The 17,548-nt window shown below is 48.5% G+C and overlaps 1 protein-coding gene and 1 pseudogene across 2 annotated transcripts; both read left to right on the top strand.

Annotated features, from left to right (window-relative positions):
• Window positions 1-5,648: 5,648 nt before the first annotated feature.
• LOC311216395 (olfactory receptor 14A16-like) lies at window positions 5,649-6,614 on the top strand (the record flags this gene model as incomplete). Its single annotated transcript, XM_084297937.1, has 1 exon — window positions 5,649-6,614. One exon carries the CDS (start codon window positions 5,649-5,651, stop codon window positions 6,612-6,614), a length of 966 nt encoding a protein of 321 aa, XP_084154063.1.
• Window positions 6,615-10,896: 4,282 nt separating this feature from the next.
• LOC311216394 (olfactory receptor 14J1-like) lies at window positions 10,897-16,907 on the top strand (annotated as a pseudogene). The gene is made up of 4 exons: window positions 10,897-10,955; window positions 15,790-15,887; window positions 16,042-16,238; window positions 16,449-16,907. The product of its transcript is annotated as an olfactory receptor 14J1-like (transcript).
• The last annotated feature ends 641 nt before the right edge of the window (window positions 16,908-17,548 follow it).

Below are 17,548 nucleotides of genomic sequence, written 5' to 3'. Positions count from 1 at the left end.
AATGCTCTGTGAGGTTCAGTCCCTTCTACAATCCTGACAACACCATTATCATCCCCCTGACTGTCCTCCAAAGCAGGAAGTTGAAAGCAGAGACCTCAGAGACTGCCTTCCCTTCAGGTACAGCAGGTGTTGGTCTTTCCCTTTTAAGAATCTCCCCCAAAGACGGCCAGCAGGACCTTACCCTGATGGGGGGATCCCTCCTCCCACAGCTTCTCCCCGCAGCACCCTGGGCAGCTCCCTGGGCAGGCTGAGTGCTGAGCATGGCAGGCAGCAGAGGCCCTGCCATGGCACACAGCCCCTGGGGCACAGCAGGGACCCTGCTCTGCACCACAGCCCTGGACACCCCTGCCTGCACCCTGGCTGCACAGCCTGCAGCCAGCCCTGTGAGAAGGAACCCTCACATCCTTTCCCTCTGACAGCTTTGGCAGGTAATCCCTGCTCTGGAGTTTGTCATTCTCCTCTTATCCAAAGAAACACTGAGAGTCTTCCTGAAAGATCCCATAGGCTGTGGGATTTGCCAGCAATTCTGGAGATGGTACCAGGAACAACAGCTGCACTACCCTGCAGCCACAGACTTACCCTGTTCAGGGCTCTGAAGATTTCTCCCACTATGAGCTCTCAGTGTCCCCCCTCCACACTGCCTTTAACATCTCCCTCCCTTCTCTCAGCCGCCCTTGTCCTCTGCAGGCAGTGCCCCCAGCCCTGCTGCTGTGCTGTGCAGAGGATCTGCTCCTGGGCAGAGCTGTCTCTCTGCAGTGCTTCCCGCTTGCCAGGAGCTCCCATTGGGCCCAGGAGCCCAACCCAGCTCATCAGCACAGGGAGATCACAGAATCACAGAATTTTCTAGGTTGGAAGAGACCTCAAGGTCATCGAGTCCAACCTCTGACCTAACGCTAACAGTCCCCACTAAACCATTTCCCTAAGCTCTACATCTAAACGTCTTTTGAAGACTTCCAGGGATGGTGACTCCACCACTTCCCTGGGCAGCCTGTTCCAATGCCTCACAACCCTTTCAGTGAAGAAGTTCTTCCTAACATCTAACCTAAAACTCCCCTGGCTCAACTTAAGCCCATTCCCCCTCGTCCTGTCACCAGGCACGTGGGAGAACAGGCCAACCCCCACCTCGCTACAGCCTCCCTTGAGGTACCTATAAAGAGTGATAAGGTCACCCCTAAGCCTCCTCTTCTCCAGGCTGAACAAGCCCAGCTCCCTCAGCCGCTCCTCTTCCCTTGGGCCTCCAGGGGAATTGACTCTGAAACTTACTGATGCAATCACTGATGGTCCTTCTGTCAGCTAGAGAGAGGCACCTACTTACAGTTTTATCTTTTCTCCTAGTTCAAAGTATGATGTCTTTATGGTAATCATTGTTTTGAATTTAATTCATGGTAACCCCCACAAATTGCCAGGCATTTGCATCCCATCTCTTCCAAGCATTGGTTGATATGCAAGTGGAAGGAAACGTTTTCACAGCAACTGAAATCATTTTCACAGCAACTGAAATCCTCCTGTCTACACCATCTGCGTCATTTATTTTCTTCCCCACTTCTTTTCTTAATATATTTTCCTTATCTCAACTCACTAGGCCTAAGACATATATATATGTATTTGCAGTTCTCTCCCCCATCCTCCTCACAGGAGGTGGGGAGGTGAATGAACTCTTGTGGTGCTTATCTGCCTGCCAGGTCCAGACACACCACAGGGAAACTCAACAAGCAGAAAACCCCTTGAATAAGTGTAAGCACCGTTCAGTAATAACCAAAATGTTGGTGTGTTATCACTGCTCTTTCCATCACAAATCTAAATAATAGCATCATAAGAACATCTGTGAAGTAAATTAACTCTATTCCAGCCAAAACACACACACCAACAACCTAAAACAAAGGTAGGCATAATTCAATATAAAAGACATGACATTCCTCTGCAGAGCATGAGGGTAATTCTGCCTCTACTGATGTCCACTTCAAAGCTTTCAACCTATGGAAATTATATTTGTTTATCTTTCTTATTCCAAAGCAGATCCCAAGACCCGCAAAATTCCCCCTGATGCCAGAAGGGATGAGCGTGATCTTTTCTAACATGCCACAACTTTCACTCAGTTGCCCAGACTTCTCTTTCTAGTCAAAGGAGAGAAATCAGATGTCTCATCTGAGATGCCTTGGACTACCCCACTTCTTCACTACCTTCGTCCTTCAGAAAGGTTCCTGTAAGTGCAAGGTCATATTCCCCAGTCTTATTGGAGGGCTTCAGCTGCCCCAAGAGGGCAGAGTCTCTCTCTGGGTGGGCAACTGAATCAAGTATGCCAAATGTAGGCCAAAAAGTTGGCTGTTCAGTAACAGCACATCTGGGAAGCAGTAGCCCTTTCTGTTTAGATAACTGAATCAACCCCTACATGAAGATGTTAGGCAAAAGTGGAACCATATGGAATAACATGGAATAAGAAAAGACATTGTTGTGATTGATGTGTAAGAAGTCTTCATCTTCACAGTTTTGAAGGTTGTCTACAAAATCATTCTCATGACTTCTTTCATAGGCTGTGGAGATGTAGTAGCAGATGATGACACTTTCCCTCTATGCAAAAATGCATTTCCTCCCAATACTTTGAATGGAGAAACTGTTCCAATAGCATGTTTGTACTGGCATATTTCACACCTACATTTCATATCTAAATGGATCTGGGAGCAATAAAGTCTTGTGAGGTTGTATGGATCCTGCCTTTACTTCTTTGCTCAGAAGCAATGGCTAGCAGTTTCATCCTATCATCCCTGTTTATGACACAGACAAATTTTATGGGATATCCAATAGCATAACACCATAGCTTTTCAAAAACCAGACCCCAGATCCTACACAGAGGCCCGGTGCTTCTCGAAGTGGATCACTGCTTGTGCCACCACATCTGTGAGCTGCAACTGCCTCAGGCAGAAAGCGTCCTCTGCAGAGGGAGATCGTCACTTCCACTGCTCATACGGCCCGCAATATCATTGGACTGCTTTGCTGGTGGCTCCTGTTTTGTTCAATGTAAGCTAAGGCTCACCTGGGAGTTTTCTGCAGAGTTTTCTGCAATATTTTTAGCCATGATTTGAGCACAGGAAATTAAATGAATCTTCAGCAAGTTTGCAGATGCACTGAATTGAGACATGCTACTGACTTCCTGGAAGGATGAGAGGCCTTGCAGAGAGGTCTAGATAGATTGGAGCATTAGGTGATCAGCAATGACATGAATCACAGAATGGTTCAGGTTCGAAGGGACCACTAAAGATAATCCAGTCCAATCCCTCTGCCAAGCAGGATCACCTAGCCAATGTCAGATGCTGCACCTCAGATGAACTAATGCTGGACACAGGTCCAGCACAGACTGGGAGACAAGTGGCTAGAGAGAAGCTCAGCAGAAAGGGCTCTGGGGGTGCTCGTTGACAGCAGGCTCAACATCAGCCAGCAGGGTGCCCTGGCAGCCAAGAGGGCAAAAACCATCTTGGGATGCATTAAGCACAGCACAGACAGATGGTCAAAAGAGGTGAGTTTTCAGCTATATTGAGCATTGGTGCAGCCTCCCCTTAAATCATGTATGCATTTCTGGTCTGCACAATGGAAGAAAGACGTGGAGTTGAAAGCATCCAGAGGAGGACAACAAAGCAGGTCAGTGGGCTGGAAGGCATGTCCTGTGAGGAGAGCCTGAGGACACTTGGGTTGTCTAGTCTGGAGAAAAGAAGGCTGAAGGGCAACCTCATTGGTCCTGACTACTTCCTGAGAAGAGAAGTGGAGGGTGAGGTGATGATCTTTTTTCTCCCTGGTAACTGACAGGATGTGTGGGAATGGCACATAGGGGAGCATCAGACTGGACATTGGGAAAGATTTCTGTACTGTGAGGGTGGTCAGCTACTGGAGGAGGCTTCCCAGAGACATGGTTGATGCCCCAGGCCTGTCAGTGTTCAACAGGCATTTGGACATTGCCCTCAGACATTGTCTCTAACTTTTGGTTAGCCCTCAGGATGTCTGGCAGCTGAACTGGATGACTTTTGAAGGTCCCTTCCAACTGAACTATTCTGTTCCATTTGATTGAATTTGTTGCTATCCATTTATATTCTATTTTATAAAGCTCTACTGTCCCTAACCTGTGTCATGGTACGGCAGTTGTCCACTTCAGAGGCACAACTTGGGATCTGTCCTTGCTGAATATCAGAGAGTTTCAATTGGTCTCTCCTGCCTAAAAGTGGAAGAGGACAAGGCAATTCTTTGATGAATCTTCTCCCAGTAGGAGAAATGACACTGCTGGAAGTAAGTGTCTCTCCCGAGCTGAGAGAAGGAACATCAGGGATTGCTTCAGCCTGATTCAAAATCAGTTCCCCTGGAGTTCCCTCGTGTCAAGAGCTCCCTGTGCTGATGATCTGGGCCGGGTTCCTGGGCCCAAGGGGAGCTCCTGGAAAGCGGGCAGCACTGCAGAGAGACAGCTCTGCCCAGGAGCAGATCCTCTACACAGTGCAGCAGGGCTGGGGGCACTGCCTGCAGGGGACAAGGATGGCTGAGAGAAGGGAGGGAGATATTAAAGGCAGTGTGGAGGGGGGATGCTGAGAGCTCACAGTAGGAGAAATCTTCAGAGCCCTGAACAGGGTAAGTCTCTGGCTGCAGGGCAGCACAGCTGTTGTTCCTGATGCCATCTCCAGATTTGCTGGCAAATCCCACAGTCTACGGGAGCTTTCAGGAGCACTCTGCTCTCTCTATGGTAGAGAAGAATGACAAGGTCCAGAGCAGGGATTCTCTGCCATAAATAACAGAGGGACAGGACATGAGGGTTCCTTCTAGAGGGGCTGGCTGTCGGCTGTGCAGCCGTTGTGCAGGCAGGGGTGTCCAGGGCTGTGGTGCAGAGTAGGGTCCCTGCTGTGCCCCAGGGGCTGTGTGCCATGGCAGGGCCTCTGCTGCCTGCCAGGCTCAGCACTCAGCCTGCCTGGGGAGCTGCCCAGGGTGCTGTGGGGAGAAGCTGAGGGTAGAAGGGAAGGAAGGAGCTGTGACAGGGCAGGGCAGGGTTCTGCTGCTGCCCAGAGGCTGCTCCCTAGATCAGGCTGCTCACATTTCCACAGCACCCCCATTGCATGTCTGGGGGAGATTCTTCACAGGGAAGACCAATGTCTGCTGTATCTGAAGGGAAGGCACTCTGTGAAGTTTCTGCTTTCATTTTTCTGTTTTGAAGTGCAGCTAGGGGGATGGTAATAGAGTTGTCAGGTTTGAATGAATGACTGAAGATCAGAGAACATTACACTGAAAGGTCTGTCGGTCTTTGAGGAAACTCACAATTTTGTTCCACACCCTTTCACCTAGAGAGCACCAAAACCACTGTCACTGTTTCTTGAAAGATTGTTGGATATCCTGCTCAGGATCTGCAAATAGGGAAATACCTCTGGCCAGTGTGCACCTGAGTTCCATACCTGGTGCTCTTTACCAGATGCTGTAAAGTAGTACTGACTTCTGATCTCACGGAGGATCTGCCTGATCCCTGACACCCTTAGACAGAAAAAAACATGGCTCACAGGGAAGAAGCAGTGTGTGTTGCTGTGGAGGGTTCTGTGAAATATGTTAGAGGTTTTGGTCACAGAAGTCTACCTAAATTGTGTCTGTCTTTTCCACCATGGACAGCCAGCCATGCCCTGAGACTGCAAATGTCCAACAGGAGCTTCCCCAATGAGTTTCTCCTCCTGCCATTTGCAGACACACGTGAGCTGCAGCTCCTGCACTTCGCGCTCTTCCTGGGCATCTACCTGGCTGCCCTCCTGGGAAATGGCCTCATCCTCACCACAGTAGCCTGCGACCACCACCTCCACACCCCCATGTACTTCTTCCTCCTCAACCTTGCCCTCCTTGACCTGGGCTCCATCTCCACCACTGTCCCCAAAGCAATGGCTAATTCCCTGTGGGACACCAGGGCCATTTCCTTCTTTGGCTGTGTTACCCAGGTCTTTATGTTTGTTGCATTTGTCACAGCAGAGTTTTATCTTCTAATCATCATGGCCTATGACCGCTACATTGCCATCTGCAAACCCCTACACTATGGGAGAATAATGGCCAGCAAAACTTGTGTCAACATGGCAGCAGCTGCCTGGGGCAATGGCTTTCTCTATGCTGTGCTGCACACTGCCAATACCTTTTCCCTTCCCCTCTGCCAAGGCAATGCCCTGGACCAATTCTTCTGTGAAATTCCTCAGATCCTCAAGCTCTCCTGCTCACATGCCTACCTCAGAGAACTTGGTCTTGTTGTGGTTACTTTATGTTTACTCTTTTTGTGTTTTGTTTTCATTGTGCTGTCGTATGTGCATATCTTCAAGACTGTGCTGAGGATCCCCTCACAGCAGGGACGGCACAAAGCCTTTTCCACGTGCCTCCCTCACCTGGCCGTGGTCTCCCTCTTCATCAGCACTGGCACATTTGCCTACCTGAAGCCCTCCTCCATGTCCTCCTCCTCCTTGAATCTTATGCTGGCAGTTCTGTATGCAGTGGTGCCTCCTGCAGTGAACCCCCTCATCTATAGCATGAGAAACCAGGAACTCAAGGATGCAGTTAGGAAAATGATGACAGAATCTTTCTCAGAGGCATTAATCTTCCTGTTTTCATCTACATATCACTCATAACGTAACTTGTTACAAGCCCTGATTTTCTACTTTTAATTTTATTTTTATTTATTTTGTTTTTATTATTTTTATTTTGTTTTTATTTGTTATTTCTTTGCTTCAGTTGTCATAGTGTTTTACACAAAGATATGACATTATTCATTCCCTTCTACAGGCAAAGAAGAGCTCTGCTACACTAGGTAACACGGCAGCCATAGAGAAAGGAGCCTGGTGAATTATTTGCCATTCCTCTATTGAAATCAGTGGATCTAGTGAATCACCTCAAAAGACTCTGGAAATGGTGTGAACTCTATGATCCATGTGATCCGTGGATTCTGTGATTCTTGTGAATCCCTTCCAACTCAGGATATTCCACGTGTGGAGAGTAGTTAGACTTGTTTGTGTCACTGATAGGCACCAACACAGGACAAAAGGGGAGTTGAACAGCTTGTTCCTGCTTTCTCTTGTATAAACTTAAAGATGGTGATCCACAATCTTGGTGTGAGAGACAGCTGAAGGAGGGAGTGTTCTAGTGGCAGGACAACCCTGTTTGGTGACAGAACAAAATATTGGCAGCTATAATGTCTAGAGTGAAAGCTTTTGCATGATTATTTGTAAAATGAATATTGATGTTAAGATCTCTGAATATGATAATGAGCTCAATGAAGTACATGATAAACATATGTGACTATAGTAGTCAACTCTGTACCCAAATCATGCTAAATGTCACTTCTCAGGTGGTGAGGGGATGGCAGGGTGGGGGGGTGATGGTAACAGATAACAGTAGGGTATGAAAGAGTGTTGGTGATAGGAGCATAATTTAGAGATAGGGAAAAAAGGAGTAAGAGTGAGGAAAAAGAAGGGGGGGGGGGGGGGGGGGGGAGGAAGAAGAACCTGGGGACCTTGTCCTGGTTTCAGTTAGGACAGAGTCAATTTTCTTCCTAGTAGCTGGTAGAATGCTATGTTTTGGCTTAGGATGAGAAGAGTGCTGATAACACCCTGATGTTTTAATTGTTGCAGAGCAGTGCTTACACCAAGCCAAGGACGTCTCAGCTTCTTGCTCTGTCCTGCCAACGGGCAGGCTGGGGGTGCAGCAAGAGTTGGGAGGGGACAGACCCAGGACAGCTGACCCAAACTAGCCAAAGGGGTATTCCATACCATCTGACATCATGCTAAACACTATATAGGGGTGGCTAGCCGGGGGAGGGTGGCCAGACTGCTCGGGGTTAGGCTGGGCATCGGTCAGCAGGTGGTGAGCAATTGCATTATGCATCACTTGTTTGTACACATTATTAGTAGTAGTACTATTATCATCATTATTGTTACTATTATTGTTATTGTTATTATAGTTATTATTATTATTGTTATTATTATTTTCCTGTCTTAATAAACTGTCTTTATCTCAACTCATGGGCTTCACTTTCCTGTGTCTCTCCCCCATCCCGGAGAGGGAGAGGGGAGGGTGAGTGAACAGCTGCGTGGTGTTTAGCTGCTGGCCGGGTTAAACCACAACAGTCCTTTTGGCGCCCAATGTGGGGCAAGAAGGGTTTAGATAATGACAGATCTGACCAGAGTGTGTTAAACTAAAATTGGTATAAGTATTAGACCTGCTTAATAGTCATTTGTCATAATGCTGATTGCTTTAATCTCAACTCTGCTGCACCTGCTTTCCAAATTGAGTATTATAGTACATTATTTTCCGTATTTGCTCTCTGTCATGTTGTTTATCCTCTCCGGGCCCTGGTTTAAGATCATTATGGTACTGTGCGTTGTAACAGTGGCTTATGAGACGATGAAATATCTGGTCATAACTCTAACTTGGTATTTGTACTCAGCAAAGTCGTCGACTCTATACTTTGGAAATCATATCTCAGAAACTATTAGCAATCATACCTATTGCCTTTTTTCAGCAGGGAGTCAATCTGTGGAGGGGAAAGGGGAAGATATTTTTTCTCACTCGTTCACTCTCCCTTTCTCCTTCACCACCCCCTTTTCCTCCTTGATCACTCTCCCTTTCTCCTTCACCACCCTCTTATCCTCCGAGCTTGTTACAATAGCTCTCCAAGATATTGAATATCCTTGGGATACTTAGACCAGCATGGTCTTGTTGTTATGCCTCCTGAATGTGCTTCAGGTTTTGCTTAAATTTAAACAACTACTTAGGAATCTCATCCAGAGATCTGCCCGGAGGCAGTATAGTTGTGAGTGGCAGGGAGTATGGGAGGATATGGACAGGCATTTAGAGCAGTGGACACCTCCAGTGTTTTGAAAATTCACCCCTGAACAACTGCAAAATCCTCAAAAACTGGTAGAATGCTTGAAAAAAAAGGTGTCATGACTATGGCAGTTCCAAAGTGACACAAATCATTGTAACATGCTGGGGCCTGACTCATGCCTATCGAGCTGCAAATGATATTACTATCAACTCAGTGACAGACCCTATGGCCACTCCAAGTCCTGTGAGAGATCCAATGGCCACTGCGACCCCTGCGATGGACTCTGCAGCCACTCTAGCTCCAGTTCCTGCAAACGCTCCAGTTCCTGCAGCCACTCCAGTTCCAGTTCCTGCAGCTGCTCCAGCTCCTGTGGCTGGGTCAGAGAAACGAGCTGTAGCAGTGCAAGTTGCCCCTGTAGAGGAGGTGAAAAAATGGTATAGGGATTCAGGTCGTTTAGAACGCAGAGAGTCTTCTGCCAAATCTAGGTATAGAGACGATGATGCTGGGCCATCAGGGATTCAGGAGGAGGAACATGAGGATGCTGAAAAATCAACAGTAACTACCAAAAAGCTATACCAGCGTGAGCTATGAGATGTACAAAAAGATTTTGGTTGTTGCATAGGTGAGCAGCTTGTCACCTGGCTACTCCAGTGCTGGGACACTGGAGCCAATTGTGTAGAATTAGACGGCAGGGAAGCCAGGCGGCTGGGATCCCTTGCTAGAGACGCAGGCATTGACAAAGCAATTGCAGATGGAGCACAATCTCACAACCTCTGGAGGCATCTCCTCTCAGCTGTGAGGGAAAGGTATCCCTTCAAGGAAGAACTTTTATGTCTACCAGGCAAGTGGACCACTATGGAGAAGGGAATCCAGTACCTGAGAGAATGAGCCGTACGGGAGGTGATTTATGAGGACCCAGACCTCAGACAAACATCCAAAGATCCAGATGAAGTCAGGTGTACACGACCCATGTGGCGGAAGTTTGTACGGAGTGCACCATCATCATATGCCAGCTCATTGGTGTCGTGGTTCCGCTCGAGTGGGCAGCTGAGCTCCACCACAGCCGCTCTCTCACTCCCCCTCCTCAAAGAGGAATGGGGAGAAAATATGTGAAAAGGGCTCAAGAGTTGAGATTAGGACGAGAAAATCACACAATAATTATTGTAACAGGCAAAACAGACTCAGCATAAGGAGATAGTAAGATTTATTGCTCATTACTAACGAGCTAGAGAAGTGAGAAACAAAGGAAAGAAACCAAAAGCACCTTCCCCTCCATCCACCCTCTTCCACCTCCTCCCCCCGAGCGGCGCAGGGGAACGGGCAAATGGGGGTTATGGTCAGTCTACAGCACTTCTTCTCTGCCGCTCCTTCTCGGTCACTCTCGTCCCCTGTGCTGTGGGGTCCCACCCACGGGATGCAGTCCTTGATGAACTGATCCAGTGTGGGCTTCCCACAGGCAGCAGCTCTTCAAGAACTGCTCCAGATATGGGTCCGTACCACGGGGTCCATCCCTCAGGAGAAAACTGCTCCAACCTGGCTCCCCCACGGGCAGCAGCTCCTGCCAGGTCACCTGCTCCTGCGTGGTCTCCTCTCCACGGGCTACAGGTCCGGCCTGGAATCTGCTCCGGCAGGGGTCTTCCACAGGCAGCAGCCTCCGTCGGTGCAGGGCCACCTGCTCCACCGTGGTCTCCTCCACGGGCTGCAGCGTGGAACCCTGCTCCACCGTGGTACTCCATGGGCTGCAGGGGGACATCCTGCTTCACCATGGTCCTCACCACAGGCCACAGGGGACTTCTGCTCCGGTGCCTGGAGCACCTCTCTCCCTCCTTCTTCACTGACCTTGGCACCTGCAAGGCCATTCCTCACTCCCTTGACTCTCCCGGCTGCTGTGTGGTGCAGCATTTTTTTCCCTGTCTTAAATATGCTCTCACAGAGGCACAAAACAACATCGCTTATTGGCTCAGCTCTGGAAAACAATGAGGCCCTTGCCAAACATGGGGCAGCTTCTAGATCTTTCTCACAGAAACCACCCCTACGGCCCTCTGCTACCAAAACCTTGCCACGTAAACCCACTACAATTGGCAATAATGGCCTGGAAAGACGATGAGGAACCTACAGTGGATAAAGTGGCTAAACAACTCTGGCAGTACGAAAAGTCTCTCCTCTTCCTTACAGGCCTGTGTCTCAGCTGTGGAGAAACTTTCAGAAGAATTCCACCAACTTAAAGAGAATTTATCTTTCTCCCCACCTAAACGAACCAGTGTCCACCAACTAAAAGAGAATACATTGGAGAAACTTTCTGAAAAGGTCCACCAACTTGAAGAGAGTTTATTTTCTTCCCCACCTGTACAAAGCAGTGTCTTAGCTATCAGGAGTAAGCATTCATCCACACAAGGAAGACAATATGGTGGGTACACACCCCGTGCCACACTGTGGTTTTACCTACGTGACCATGGAGAGGACATGAGAAAATGGGATGGAAAATCTTCCTTGACCCTGGAGGCACGGGTATGGGAGTTGCAAAAGAAAACAATCGGGAAAAAGGGGTTCTCTGAAAAATTTGCTGCTCCAATTTCCAGCAGGCAGTCCTTTAGACACAGAAACAGAGATTCTGACTAGGATTAGAGGGGCACTGCCTCCAGCCAGGGGGAGAAGAGGGACAACTGAGTTTATTGGACTGTGTGGATTTGGTGGCCTGGCATGTCAGACGCACAGAAGTATAAGGCTTTAGTAGATAACAGTGCACAGTGTACTATAATACCATCAAGCTATAAAGGGCCAGAACCCATCTGCATTTATGGGGTGATGGGGGGATCCCAGCAGTTAACTATATTGGAGGCTGAAGTGAGTCTGACTGGGAATGAGTGGCAAAAACATCATATTGTGACTGGCTCAGATGCTCCGTGCATCCTTGGCATAGACTATCTCAGGAGAGGATTTTTCAAGGACCCAAAAGGGCTTTTGGCATAGCTGTCTTAGAGACAGAGGACATTAAACAGTTGTCTACCTTGCCTGGTCTCTCAGAGGACCCTTCTGTTGTGGGGTTGCTGAGGGTCGAAGAACAGCAAGTGCTAATTGCTACCACAACTGTGCACTGGCAGCAATATCGCACCAACCAAGACTCCCTGATTCCCATCCATAAGCTAATTCATCAATTGGAGAGCCAAGGAGTGATCAGCAAGACTCATTCACCTTTTTAATAGTCCCATATAGCCAGTGCGAAAGTCTAATGGTGAGTGGAGACTAACGGTGGACTATCGTGGCCTGAACAAACTCACGCCACCACTGAGTGCTGCAGTGCCAGACATGCTGGAACTCCAGTACAAACTGGAATCAAAAGCAGCCAAGGGGTATGCCACAATTGATATTGCTAATGCATTTTATTCCATCCCTTTAGCAGCAGAGTGCAGGCCAGTTTCCTTTCACTTGGAGGGGTGTCCAATACACCTGGAGTCGGCTACCCCAGGGGTGGAAACACAGCCCTACCATTTGCCATGGACTGATCCAGTCTACGCTAGAGCAGGGGGAAGCTCCTAAACATCCGCAGTACATCAGTGACATCATTGTGTGGGGTGGAACAGCAGAGGAAGTTTTCGAGAAAAGGAAGAAAATAGTCCAAATCCTTCTGAAGGCTGTTTTTGCCATAAAACAAAATAAAGTCAAAGGACCTGCACGAGAGATCCAGTTTTTAGGAATAAAATGACAAGATGGATGCTGTCAAATCCCAATGGATGTGATCAACAAAATAACAGCTATGTCTCCACCAACTAGCAAAAAAGAAACACAGACTTTCCTAGGTGTTGTGGGGTTTTGGAGAATGCACATCCCAAATTACAGTCTGATTGTAAACCCGCTCTACCAAGTAACCCGTAAGAAGAATGAGTTTGAATGGGGCCCTGAACAACGACAAGCGTTTGAACAAATCAAGCAGGAAATAGTCCATGCAGTAGCCCTTGGGCCAGTTCGAACAGGACCAGATGTAAAGAATGTGCTCTACACTGCAGCCAGGGAGAACGGCCCCACCTGGAGCCTCTGGCAGAAAGAACCTGGGGAAACTCGAGGTCGGCCCCTGGGGTTTTGGAGCCGGGGATACAGAGGGTCTGAGGCCCGCTATACTCCAACTGAAAAGGAGATATTGGCAGCATATGAAGGAGTTTGATCTGCTTCGGAGGTGGTCGGTACTGAAGCGCAGCTCCTCCTAGCACCCCGATTGCCAGTACTAGGCTGGATGTTCAAAGGAAGGGTCTCCTCTACACATCATGCAACTGATGCTACGTGGAGCAAGTGGGTTGCACCAATTACTCAGCGGGCTCAAATAGGAAACCCCAGTCGCCCAGGAATCTTGGAAGTGATTATGGACTGGCCAGAAGGCAAATACTTTGGGATATCATCAGAGGAGGAGGTGGGTCGTGCTTAAGAAGCCCCACTGTACAACCAGTTACCAGAGAATGAGAAGAAATATGCCCTGTTCACTGATAGGTCCTATCATATTGTGGAGAAGCATCGGAGATGGAAGGCTGCTGTATGGAGTCCTTCACGACGAGTTGCAGAAGCTGCTAAGGGAGAAGGTGAATCGAGTCAGTTTGCAGAACTGAAAGCCATTCAGCTGGCTTTAGATATTGCTGAATGAGAAAAGTGGCCAGTTCTCTATCTCTACACTGATTCATGGATGGTAGCAAATGCCCTGTGCAGGTGGTTACAGCAATGGAAGCAAAACAACTGGCAGCGTAGGGGCAAACCCATGTGGGCTGCTGCACTGCAGCAAGATATTGCGGCCCGTGTAGAGAACCAGGTTGTAAAGGTATGCCACGTAGATGCTCGTGTGCCCAAGAATCGGGCTACTGACGAACATCAAAACAACCAGCAGGTGGATCAGGCTGCTAAGATTGAAGTGGTTCAGGTGGACCTGGACTGGCAACATAAAGGTGAATTATTTATAGCCCGATGGGCCCATGACACCTCAGGCCATCAGGGTAGAGATGCAACATACAGATGGGCTTGTGATCGAGGGGTGGACCTGACCATATAGCTATACGGACAATATAGCACAGGTTATTTAGGACTTTGAAACATGCGCTGCAATCAAGCAAGCCAAACAGTCAAAGCCTCTTTGGTATGGAGGACAATGGCTGAAATACAAATATGGAGAGGCCTGGTGGATTGATTACATCACACTCCCTCAAACACACAAGGGCAAGCACCATGCACCTACAATGGTGGAAGCAACCACCGGATGGCTGGAAACATGTCCTGTGCCCCATGCCACCACCCAGAACACTATCCTAGGCCTTGAGAAGCAAGTCCTATGGCAACATGGCACCTCAGAAAGAATTGCGTCAGACAATGAGACACATTTCCGAAACAACCTTATAGACACTTGGGCCAAAGAACATGGTATTGAGTGGGTGTAACACATCCCTTATCATGTACCAGCCTCCGGGAAAATGGAGCTATACATTGGACTGTTAAGGACAACACTGAAGGCAATGGGTGCTGGGACATTCAAACATTGGGAAATATATTTACCAAAAGCCACCTGGTTAGTCAACACGAGGTGATCTGTAAAAAAGCTGGACATGCCCAATCAAACATGTTATGTTCTGCAGAAGGAGATAAAGTCCCTGTAGTACACATAAAAAACATCCTGGGGAAGACAGTCTGGGCTATTCCTGCCACAGGCAGAGGAATGATATGCTGAACAATTAATATGGGGAGGCTGGCTGGGGTGGGAAGACCAGCTGTTGCTTGGGGATAGGTTGGGCATCGGTCAGTGGGTGGTGAGCAATTGTGTTGTGCATCACTTGTTTTGTACACATGATTATGAGCAGTACTATTAGCATTATTATTATTTTCCTTTGCTTTCTGTGCTAATAAACTGTCTTTATCTCAACTCAAAGGCTTTCATTTTTTCTGCATTCTCTCCTCCATCCCAGAGAGGGAGTGGGGAGTATGAACAAATGGCTGTGTGGTGCTTAGCTGCTGGTTGGGTTAAACCACAACGTCATGGTAGAAACCCTCACCCTAATAGCAGAAAGCATACTTTTAAAATCCGTCTACCTTTTGTTCAGAGAGGAGCAGTCAGTGATGACATCAGTCTGCTTCAAGCACCGCACCCCAGCAGAGACCCTGCTGCCTTCAGGAGCTGTCAGCCCTGAGGCCTTGGGGACACTTCAAGGGAGCCCAATGGCACAGAGCAAGCGATGCCATGGTCGGGTGCTGTGCTGCTGAGCTGGGCTGGGCTCCTGGGCACAAGGGGAGCTCCTGGCAAGAGGGCAGCGCTGCAGAGATACAGCTCTGCCCAGGAGCAGCTCCTCTGCACAGCGCAGCAGGGCTGGGGGCTCTCACCACAGGTGGCACGGGGAGAGGAGAGAAGGAGAGAGGGCTTGGAGGCAGTGAGGAGTGCAGCAACAGTGGGTAGAGTGTGGCAGGACAGATTTGCAGCCTCTTGACACCATGAGGCTCTGGCAGCAGGGCAAAGCAGGTGGGGTTGCCAGAGGGGTCTTCTACAGCTGGCACATCCGATGCCTGATACAGCATCTGTCCAGACTGTTCTCTCTGTTTCTGAAGTGCTTTAGAGAATGGCATTTATGAGAGGGCATTTCAAGAGGAAGATTGAGGCTTGATTTATCTGAAGGGTAAGTCTTTTTCTGCAGTCTGTGCTTTCAGATTCCTGCAGTGGAGGGGAGGCAGGTTTCATGGTAATGGACTCTCAGTATTTTGCAGGAGACTCAGATGCCCAGGATTTCTGTTTTAGAAAAACTCATCAGGTGTGGTGGGGTAGCAACAACAAACAATCTGACCCCATAAAAGGAAAATTAAAACAAAAAATCCATATATATATATATCTGATCTGAAGTTAGGTGACCTGGGAGCAACACTGGGGCAAAGTTCTTTGATATCGGGGGTGAAGTGAGTCTGAGATTACTCTGTGTTCCTCTTTACTTCTGCCAGGGCATAACTGACTCTTCCGTTTCCCACAGAGGAGTCCCCTGCTCACAGGGATACCCTCAGGCAGCATCAGGAAGAACTTACGAAAAGGACCTGCCAAATGACTTCCTGGAAGTGGATAATGTTTTTGGCAATTTTAAATAAGAGATGGGATGAGTTTTCTTCTGATAAGTTGGTTGTACGTTATTACTGTTCTTTCTCTTCTTTGTGCAGGACCACATCCCCAGAAAAGCAGATGTCCAATAGAAGCTCCATAACTGAGTTTCTCCTGCTGCCTTTCGCAGACACACGTGAGCTGCAGCTCCTGTATTTCGGGATCTTCCTGGGCATCTACCTGGCTGCCCTCCTGGGCAACGGCCTCATCCTCACAGCTGTAGCCTGTGACCACTGCCTCCACACCCCCATGCACTTCTTCCTCCTCAACCTTGCCCTCCTTGACCTTGGATCCATCTCCACCACTGTTCCCAAAGCCATGGCCAATTCCCTCTGGGACACCAGGGCCATCTCCTATCAAGCGTGTGCTGCACAGGTCTTCTTTTTTGTCTTCTTGGTTGGAGCAGAATATTGTTTTCTCACCATCATGGCCTATGACCGCTACATTGCCATCTGCAAACCCCTGCACTACAGGAGCCTTCTGGGCAGCAGAGTTTGTGTCCAGATGGCAGCAGCTGCCTGGGGCAGTGGCTGTCTCAATGCTGTCCTGCACACGGCCATTACATTTTTACTGCCCCTCTGCTAAGGCAATGCTGTGGACCAGTTCTTCTGTGAAATTTCCCAGATCCTCAAGCTCTCCTGCTCAAATGCCTACCTCACAGAAGTTGGGGCACTTGTATTTAGTTTTTCTTTAGCATTTGGCTGTTTTTTCTTCCTTGTGTTGTCCTATGTGCAGATCTTCAAGGCTGTGCTGAGGATTCCCTCTGAGCAGGGTCAGCACAAAGTCTTTTCCACGTGCATCCCTCACCTGGCTGTGGTCTCCCTGTTTGTCAGCACCACCATGTTTGCCTACCTGAAGCCCCTCTCCATCTCTTCCCCCTCCCTGGACCTGATGGTGGCAGTTATCTACTCGGTGCTGCCTCCAGTAGGGAACCCTTTAATCTACAGCATGCGGAACAAGGAACTCAAGCAAGCTCTATGGAAACTGATGACTTGATGTGTTTCAGAAGAAATTAATTTTCAATCTACTTCTGCAAATGATTTAAAATGTCACTTATTAAAAGAACAGACTATTTTCTCTTTCTTTTTTCTTTGTGTGTGTCTGTGTGTATACGAGCATGTGTTTTTAGTGGTGGTATTTTTTAGTTTCAATTCATCTATGGATTTCCAATAAACTGTCATTATTTGTCCCACTTCCATTTCAGTATGTATGTGTTGAATGTATATACTGAAACTCTATACATGAGGAGCCTATCTCCCTGTGAATTTAAACAAAAGAAAGGATCCTGCAGTGCTTTCTTTGTCTGACGTCCTTCCTCTGAGACCTGGTCTGGATCTGCAGGGGCAGTGCCCGTGTGCAGAGGAAAAGAGTCCCATCCCATCAGCACGGCCAGGGAGCACCAGCACTTGGTGCATGCAGAGTTGCTCTCTTGCCACTGCCACTCTCTCCTACTGAGCCCTCCTGGTGGAGGCAGGCCCGGCTGCTCCTGTAGCTTGGTGTCAGTGCTGCTGTGGGGCTGTGCTGGGACTGCAGGTAGGGACAGGAAGTGGGCATGACAGTGGCACCGCTGGTCTCCAGAGAAGTGTTTCAGTACTCAGAAAAGATCTTCTCAGGGCACTGCTTGAAGGCTGATGTCT

Source organism: Netta rufina (genome assembly GCF_964035555.1).
Source record: "Netta rufina genome assembly, chromosome: 18".
In the NCBI taxonomy this organism is placed as follows: Eukaryota; Metazoa; Chordata; class Aves; order Anseriformes; family Anatidae; genus Netta; species Netta rufina.
Note: the sequence above shows the minus strand (reverse complement) of the source record. Positions and strands in the feature narration are given on the sequence as shown.